This window comes from Pseudopipra pipra, chromosome W (assembly GCF_036250125.1).
Source record: "Pseudopipra pipra isolate bDixPip1 chromosome W, bDixPip1.hap1, whole genome shotgun sequence".
Lineage (NCBI taxonomy): Eukaryota > Metazoa > Chordata > Aves > Passeriformes > Pipridae > Pseudopipra > Pseudopipra pipra.
The window spans coordinates 34,316,438-34,325,836 of record NC_087580.1 but is presented as its reverse complement, the minus strand read 5'-3'; the positions used below and the strand labels follow the sequence as shown (position 1 = coordinate 34,325,836).

At 53.5% G+C, this 9,399-nt stretch overlaps 1 protein-coding gene across 1 annotated transcript; it reads left to right on the top strand.

The window, feature by feature from the left end:
* Window positions 1–511: 511 nt before the first annotated feature.
* On the top strand, window positions 512–2,347 carry LOC135405318 (zinc finger protein 501-like). Its single transcript, XM_064639992.1, has one exon. The coding sequence runs from the start codon at window positions 1,115–1,117 to the stop codon at window positions 2,333–2,335; it is 1,221 nt and encodes a 406-aa protein (XP_064496062.1). The 5' UTR covers window positions 512–1,114; the 3' UTR covers window positions 2,336–2,347.
* Window positions 2,348–9,399: the final 7,052 nt, after the last annotated feature.

The following is a 9,399-nucleotide window of genomic DNA, read 5'->3' as shown; positions in this document are numbered from 1 at the left end:
CTGTCCAGAGTTTGACACTCTGCAGACTTTGCAGGAAAACCTGTGCTGTCAGCCCAAGTATGTCCCAACCCCCAACGCTTACCCCAGGATATTTGGGACAAGTTCCACCTTCCCCGGCCCCTGCACGATGGGGGGGCGATTGTTCTCCTTATGTTCCTTTTGCTGCTCCGCCCTTGGTGGCTCTTGGGGGTGGGCAGGAGGTGTTTTTTGGGGGTGCTGGGCTGGGTTGGTGGCAGATCCCTGGCAGTGGGCGGGGGGATTTGGGTCCCCCCTCACAGTGGGGGTTGGTGTTGCTGGGTCAGGCCCCGCCGGCTCCATTGTCAGCCCGGTGCCGGCGGGGGGGACACAGCGGGTTTGGGGCCCCCCGGGAGTGCCGGGGGTGGGTGTGGAGCCCGGGAGCTGCCGAGTGTGGAGGGCAGAGCTGGGGGACCCCTGGCAGCCTGGAGGGGGGAGCACGGAGAGAGAGGAGCTCCGGGACCCCCGGGAGCCTGACATAGGGGGTGCAGAGAAGGGGAAGCCTGAACAGTGGGGACCCCTGGGATCCCTGGGACAACAAAGTGGAGAATCTTGAGAGGGGGAATATCAGGGAATGTGGCACCTGAAAGCGAGTCAGAGGAGAAGGGAACCTTGGGACCCCCAAAACTTCCAACATCCCAGACAGGGGAGACTCTCTGTACCCCATAGGGGGGAAACCAGAGAGGGGTAACTTCTGGGAGAGATGTTTTGGGCTAATCTTCATATTTTGGAATATTTTTTACCTGAGTCTCAACTTTTTGCAGTTTGGGGGGGGTAAAAGTCGTCTTGCTATTTCTGATGGGTTTTTTTCCTGAATCTTGGTGGTTTGGGTTTCTTTAGGCTGAATCTTAGTGTTTTGGAGGGTTTTATGGACACAGGAAGCCTGGTGAGTTCTAGAGATGGACTTGGGCAGGAGGAACCCCCAAACCAACGCGCTCAACCCTTGTTTTCCCCCCCATCAGGATTTGTCCTTCCCAAAGCTTGGGCAGATGGAGGAGGAGGCTGCGAGGAAGAGGAAGATGCCTTGGGCCCCCCAGGCAGGTGAGGAGGAAGTCAGTGTCCCTTTGGGCGGGTGTTGTGCTGGCTCTGTCAGCCGAGCATGGCCCCGGCTGCAGGACAACCCCGCTGGCGCCGCCGTCCTGCCGGGGCCGGAGTTGGGGGGATGTCCTTGGCCTTCCCTGTGGGCCGGAGGCAAATCCCCTGCCTGTCCTTCTTGCTTCCTGCCCCAGGCCCCGAGCTGAGGACGGAGAGCCCGGAGGACAAATCCCCCCGTGAGACCCTGGTGGGAGAGGCCGTTTTGAAGGGCTCCCCGGCGCAGGAAGGCAGCGGGGAGGAAAAGGGCCGGAGATCCCCCCACAGGAGGGGCTCCAAAGCCATCCCAGGGTGCTCTGAGGAGGAAAGAGCCAGCCTGTGCCGGGAAGGTGGCCGGAGCTTGAGGTGGACCTCTGAGGTGGTTGTCCCTGATCAGCTTCCCATCAGGGAGAAGCGCTTCAAGTGCTTGGAATGTGGGAAAAGCTTCAGGAAGAGCACCCAACTCCTCAGCCACCAGCACATCCACACTGGGGAACGGCCCTACCCATGTAGGGAATGTGGGAAGAGCTTCAGGAGCAACTCCAGCTTGATCCAACACAAGCACATCCACACTGGAAAGCGGCCCTACACATGTGGGGAATGTAGGAAGAGCTTCAGAGAGAGGTCCTACCTCCTCATGCACCAGTGCATCCACAGTGGGGAACAGCCCTACACATGTGGGGAATGTGGGAAGAGCTTCGTGTACAGAAGCAGTCTCCACAAACACCAGCGCATCCACACGGGAGAACGGCCCTACACGTGTGGGGAATGTGGGCAGAGCTTCATCCATAGTTGCCACCTCTTTTCCCACCAGGCCATCCACACTGGGGAGCGGCCCTACAAGTGCATGGAATGTGGGAAGAGGTTTAAGACCAGTTCACATCTCCTCATGCATGAGCAGACACACACGGATGAGAGGCCCTTCCGCTGCAGCGACTGCAGGAAGGGCTTCAAGCGGAACTCCCACCTTGTCAGGCACCGACGCATCCACACCGGGGAACGGCCCTACAAGTGTGGGGAGTGTGGGAAGAGGTTTCAGACCAGCTCAGATCTCCTCCTGCATGAGCGGACGCACAGGGATGAGAGGCCCTTCCGCTGCACCGACTGTGGGAAGGGCTTTAAGCACAACTCCACCCTCGTCAACCACCGGCGCATCCACACCGGGGAACGGCCCTACAAGTGTGGGGAGTGTGGGAAGAGCTTCACCCAGAGCTCTAACTTGACCTCACACCAACGGACCCACGAGTAAGGGAAGCCCTACCAGTGCTTCGTCCGCTGCTTCCACCTCGAATGAAGCCCCTGATGGTGAGGCAACCCCTGGAGTCCAGTGACTGTCACTCCATCCCTTTCGACCACAAAGGGCCAGTCCCCTTTCCCAGGGGCAGCTTCTTCCAACAGAATCCTTTTTGGGGGTGTGTGTGGAGATTCCTGCCTTGGCTGGGGACCCCCCAAGGTCACTGCTGAAGGTTGAGAGCAGAGATCTCCCCCCGAGCGTTGGTGTGGGGGAGTTCCATCCATCTCTAATTAAGAATTATTGCTTTTGTGCCAGCTTGAGTAGAATTGCTTCAATAATTGCTTTAGTGTAGAGCACTGTCCTGTCTTATCCTGTACTCTGGTAGTTTTAGTGTTTCTATTGTGCAGTAAATAATTCTGATGAAGTCTTTTGTCTGATCATTTGTAACCCTAAATAAATTTCTTTCTATGAATCGATCTGATTTGCCATCATTAAACCTGGAGGACAAAAATGATTCAATCACACCTCTGTAATTCCTCTGAACTGAAAATGTTGTCATTAATTCAAGGCTGAGATTGGATCCAGCAGCCCCCGACACCCCACAGTCAGTTGGGAGCTCGGGGGGCCAGCCCCTTTTGCCAACTTGCCTGTGCCCACAGACCCCCCATGGGACCGTCAGACCCACCAGACCACCCCTCCTTTTCTACCCTTCTCCCTGTTTCTCCCATTTTCCCATTGTCCCCTTAATCCTCATTTTCCCCCCTGAACAGTTTTTGGGTCCAAATCACCACTTTTTGCCCCCTCTCCTGTGGACACTGAAGGTAAAAATGAGGCTGCACACACAGAGTTCCATTCCGGGACTTGTCCCCCCATCTTTCCGGCGTCCCCCTTTCATTGGGGTTCCTTTGGAAACAGCACCTGGGCTTTGTCTTTTAGTCCACTGGAATTCCCAGCATGGCCCCAAAGCAGTGCCCTGATCCCACACATTCCCCTCCCCTCATCTCCGGGCTCCCTTGGTTCCAGGAGGACACACATGTCAGCAGGAACCCTTGGTTCCAGGAGGTTTGACAGTGTCCCAGAATTCCTTTGATTTCATGAGGCCCTGGATTGTCCCAATGGACTCCTGATTCCATCAGCCCCCTCAGTGTCACAATGGTCCCTTGGTTCCAGGAGTTTCTGCAGCATCCCAGGGTTCTCTTTGTTCCATGGGGAGCTGCAGTGTCACAATGGGCCCTGAATTCCCTGAGTTTTCCCAGGGTGACAGTGCTGCCTTGATTCCATGAGATTGCCCAGGGCTCCTTTGGCTCCAGAAGGCCCTGCAGTGTCACAGTGGTCCTTGGTTCCATGAGGTTCCACCATGTCCCTGCTGGAACATGCGTGGCTGTAATGCTGCCCCACCTGCAGAGCTGCCTCCAGCTCTGGGCTCCAGCCCAGGAAGGACATGGACCTGTTGGAGCGAGTGCAGAGGGGAGCAGCAAGAGGATCAGAGGGATGGAGCAGCTCTGCTGTGAGGAAAGGCTGAGAGAATTGGGATTGTTCAGCCTGGAGAAGAGAAGGCTTTGGGATGACCTAATTGTGGCCTTGCAGTGCCTGAAAGGAGCCAACCAGAAAGATGGAGAGAGACTTTGGACAAGGGCCTGGAGTGACAGGACAAGGGGCAGTGGCTTCACACAGGTAGAGGGAAGGGTTGGAGGAGATAGTAGGAAGAAAATCCTGAATCTGAGGGTGCTGAGATGCTCTTGAAGGCCCCTCCCAACCCAAAGCATTCCATGATTGTGGGACTGGTGGGTGAGGTGGTGGTTGGAGCCATCTGGGGCACAGGGACCCAAAATGAGGGAGTTTTCCATTGTGGGGGAAGGAAGGAGGGGCAGCAGAACTGACCCCTTGGACACCTGGCAGGCAGGCTTTGGCTGGAAGCTGGTGATGGGGAGCTGAGTGAAGCCCCCACAATGCAGGAGGAAGTGGTCAGTGACCTGCTCTGCCAGTGAGACCCCCCCAAGTGCCTGGGCCCACATGGGATGCAGCCAAGAGTCCTGAGGGAGCTGGAGAAAGAGCTGGCCAAGCCACTCTCACTCATTCCCCAGCAGTGCTGCACAACTGCACAAGTCCCAGCTGACTGGCAACAAGCACATGGGATGCCCATGCACAGGAAGGGCCAAAAGGAGCATCTGGGCAACTCCTGGCCTGTCCCATTGGCCTCAGGATGAGGGAAGTCCATGCAGCAGATCCTCCTCAGTGCCATCCCATGGCAGGGGCAGGACAACCAGGGGATCAGGCCCAGCCAGCGTGGGGTTGGGAAAGGCAGGTCCTGCCTGACCAACCTCATCTCCTTCTCTGACAAAGGACCCGCTCAGCAGCTGAGGGAAAGGCTGGGATGTGTCTCTGTGGAATTCCAGAAAGCCTTTGGCACCATCTCCCCCAGCATCTCCTGCACAAACTGGCTGCTCATGGCTTGCCCGGGGAACTGTTTGCTGGGTGACAAAGTGTCTGATGGCCCAGGGAGTGGTGGGGAATGGAAGGAAATCCAGTTGGGGCCGGTCACTAGTGGGGTTCCCAAGGGCTCAGGGTTGGGGCTGCTCCTGTTTAACATCATTATTGATGATCTGGGCCAGGGGTTCAAGTGCCCCCTCAGGAAAGTCGTGGACAACACCATGTTGGGTGTGATTGTGGATGTGCTGGAGGGCAGGAAGGCTCTGCAGAGGGATCTGGACAGGCTGGATCAATAAGGCCAAGTGTCAGGGCCTGCCCTTGGGTCCCAACAACCCCCTGGAATGCTCCAGGCTGGGGGCAGAGGGGCTGGAGAGCTGCTCAGCAGGAAGGGACTTGGGGGTGCTGCTTGACAGGGGCTGGATATGAGGCAGAGTGTGCCCAGGGGGTCAAGAAGGCCAAGGGCATCGTGGCCTTTGTGGAGAAGGGTGTGGCCAGCAGGAGCAGAGAACTGATTGCCCCTCTGTGCTGGGCACTGGGGAGGCCCCACCTGGAGTGCTGTGTCCAGTTCTGGGCCCTCAGTGCCAAAAGGCCCTTGGGGGGCTGGAGCGTGTCCAGAGAAGGGAACGGAGCTGGGGAAGGCTCTGGAAAACATGTCTGCTGAGGGACGGCTGAGGGAACTGGGCTGGTTGAGTCTGGAGAAGGGGAGGCTCAGGGAGGACCTCATTGCTCTCTGCAATGACCTGAAAGGAGGTTTTAGAGGGGTGGGGGTCAGTCTCTTCTGCAAAGCCTTTAGTGACAGGAAGAGAGGAAATGGCCTTAAGTTGCATCAGGCGAGGCTCAGATTAGATGTTAAAAGAACCTTTTTCCACTGAGAGAGTGTTCAGGCATTGGAACAAGTAGCCCAGGGAGGTGATGGAGTCTCTGGAAGTGTTCAGGTGTGTGGTGGGTTGATTTTGGCTGGACACCAGGTGCCCTCCCAGCAGCTCTATCACTCCCCTTTCCCAGTGGAATAGGGGAGAGAGTACGGTGGAAAAAAAAGCAACTGGTGGTTTGAGATAAGGCAGTTTATTTAAAGCAAAAGACAGCAGGGTTTGTTCTCTACTTCCCATGAGCAGCCATGGTCGGCCACTCCCGAGGAGCAGGGCTTGGGTCCGCGGGACGGTTCCTCAGCAGGCAGCCATCAGACAATGAATGCCCCCCTCCTGCTCCCTGCCTCAGCTTTTAGAGCTGAGCTGACCTCCCATGGGCTGCAATGTCCCTTGGGTCAGTTGGGCTCAGCTGGCCTACTTGGGTCCCCTGCCAGGCTCTTGCCCTCAGCTAAGGAAGGAATGTCCCAGTGTTGGTGCTGTGCTCAGCAGTGGCCAAAACACTGGGGTGTTCTCAACCCCCTTCCAGCTGCCAATGCCAAGCCCAGCCCTGGGAGGGCTGCTGTGGGGAACTGAACTGCAGCTCAGCCAGACCCAACCCAAATATCTATGGCACATATTCTATAGAATCCATCCTCAGGTGTTGTGTGATAGATCTATAAGATATTACAAATAATAAGCAATAATAAGGCAAGTGTCCTCCTTGGGGACACACACACAGCCCCCCAAACTCCTGCCTGTGTTTGTTCCCTGGGGGTCTCTGCAGCAGCAAGCACAGCCCCACACTGACTGCTCTGGGCTGTGCAGGCATTTGTGGTTCTGCCTGTCTCACACACCTCCAACCTTGGGATGGATCTGGATGTCACTGGATGTGATGTCACAGGGGAGATGCGATGTCATATGATGGATGTGATGTCATAGAAGAGCCTTGATGTCACAACAAGGATGTGATATCACAAGGGATATGTGATGTCACAGGGAGGATGTGATGTCATAGGGAAGAGGTGATGCCACGGGAGAGATGTGATATCACAGGAGAGATGTGATGTCACAGGAAGTATGTGATGTCACAGGAAGGATGTGATGTCACAATAGAGATGTGATGTGTGGTGGTTTGGGCTAGGCCTTCCTTGGTGACCAGTTTGTAACCAAGTAAGGGTCCAGATTTACCCAGTATTCCCTACGATTTTTACGTAAGCCAGATTATAAGAAGAAAGGAGGAGAGGCCTTCGATCTCTTTCCTTCCGGCGGCTTGGAGGTGCAGGTTCCCTGCTGTTGAGTCTGCCGTGTTGGGGAGCGAGGCCTGGCTAGGCCTTGTTGGCCTTGGGAGACAGAGGTTGCCGGCGATCGTTCCGGAGCGACTCTCGGTTGTCCCAGGAGAGTAGTGAGATATTCCTTTGCTAACTCTTTTAGTTGTTAGATATTGGGTCACTAATTGGAATATATATATATATTATTTTAGTTTTGTTCCCTTTTCCTTCCCCCTTCCCTTTCCCTTTTGAAATTGTATATTTTAATTATATATATAAGTGTAAATATATTTTTATATCTCACTTTGGTTTTCTCTCTCTCGTTTCGGGTTTTCTTAGTTTTTTTCTCCTTCTTCTCCCTGAGGTTTGGGGGGGGGGGTGACTTCTGGTGGTAAGGTTTGGAGACTTGGCAGGGAGCCAGCTTCAAACCATATCAGATGTCATATGATGGATTTGACATCATAGGGGAGATGTGATATCACAGGAAGGGTGTGATGTCTCATGATGGATGTAACGTCAGCTGTGATGTCAAATGGGAGGTGTGATGTGATAGGGTAGATGTGATGTCACAGGAAGGATGTGATGTCATATGATGGTTTTGACATCATAGGGGATGATGTGATATCACAGGGGAGCTGTGATGTCATAGGGGAGCTGTGATGTCATGGTGAGGATCTGATGTCACAGGGATGATATGATATCACAGGAGAGGTTAATGTCCTGTGATGGATGTGATGGCATAGAGGAGATGTGATGTCACAGGAAGGATGTGATGTCATATGATCAATGTGACATCATAGAGGAGCTCTGATTTCAGAGGGAGGATGTGATGTCGTAGGGGAGATGTGATAGCACAGGGAAGATATGCTATCACAGGAGAGTTGTGATGTCATATGATGAATGTGACTTCATTGAAGAGCCTTGATGTCACAACAAGGATGTGATGTCATAGGGGAGCTGTGATGTCACAGGGGAGGATGTGCTGTCATATGATGGATGCGACCTCATGGGAGATGTGATGTCACAGGGACAGGTGTGATGTCAACGGGGAGGTGTGATGTCACTGGGTTGGACATGACATCACCAGGATGATCTGATATCACAGGAGAGGTGTGATGTCATATGATGGATGTGATGTCATAGGGGAGATGTGATGTCACAGGAAGGATGTGATGTCACAGGGGAGGATGTGATGTCACAGGGGTGATATGATATCACAGGAGAGATCTGATGTCATATGACAGATTTGACACCATAGAGGAGATATGATGTCACAGGGCAGGTGTTAAGTCACAGTTGAGCATTGATGTCACAGTGGAGGACGTGACATAGCAGCGGAGATGTGACGTCACAGGGGAGATGTGACGTAATAGGGAAGATGTGATGTCACTGGAGAGGTGTGATGTGATATGATGGATTTGACATCATAGGAGAAATGTGATGTCACAGAGGAGGTGTGATGTCACGGGAAGGATGTGATGTCACAGGAGAGTTGTGATGTGATACGATGGATGTGATGCCATAGAGGAGTTGTGATGTCACAGGGAGGATGTGATGTCACTGGGCAGTTTTGATGTCACGGGGATGATATCACAGGCGAGATACGATGTCATATGCTGGATGTGATGTTATAGGGGAGATGTGCTGTCACAGAAACGAGGTGATATCACGGGGAGAATTTGATGTCATAGGGGAGCTGTGATGTCACGGGGAGAATGTGATGTCACAGGGCACATGTGGTGTCATAGCAGAGCTTTTATGTCACAGGGGAAGATGTGATGTCAGAGGGATGATGTGATATCACAGGAGAGCTGTGATGTCATATGATGGATGTTATGTCAGCTGTGATGTCACAGGGGATGTGTGGTGTCACAGGGGATGTGTGATGTCACAGGGGATGTGTGATGTCACAGGAATGGTGTGATGTCATGTGATGATTGTGACATCATAGGGGAGGATGTGATATCACAGGGGAGCCGTGATGTCATATGGGAGCTGTGACATCACAGGGAGGATGGGATGTCACTGGGATGATATGGTGTCATTGGAGAGATGTGATGTCATATGACGGATGGGACATAGTAGGGGAGATGTGATGTCATAGGGGAGGTGTGATGTCACAGGAAAGATGTGATGTCACGGGGAGCATGTGATGTCATAGAGGAGTGACACATCCCCCCCCAGCCTTGCTCCAGCTAAAGCCATGGAATTTGTCTTTGTTTCCCTTGGGTTCAAGGTCAGGCTGTTTTATTTCCAGGGATGTCTAGAGATGAGTTAAGGGGAACTCAGACCTTTTCGTGAGGAAGGACTTGTTTACTCTGGAGCATTTGAACTCAGCCTTTGTTCCTGGTTTCTTCCCACTCTTTCAGAGCAGTTCATTTCCCAGGGTGAAAGCTCTGATTCCCCAGCACAGTCAGGTTCTCCTGAACTCAGGATCTTTCACTGGTCTCATTTTTCTCCGGTATTAATTCTGTGCCAAATTCTTGCTTCCTAGTTCAGTGAAATGTTAGAAGAGAGAGAATCTCACCTTGAT

Bases quoted from the DNA above. Each gene is read 5' to 3' on its own strand.
- LOC135405318 (XM_064639992.1), top strand. From the start codon at position 1,115: ATGGCCCCGGCTGCAGGACAACCCCGCTGGCGCCGCCGTCCTGCCGGG.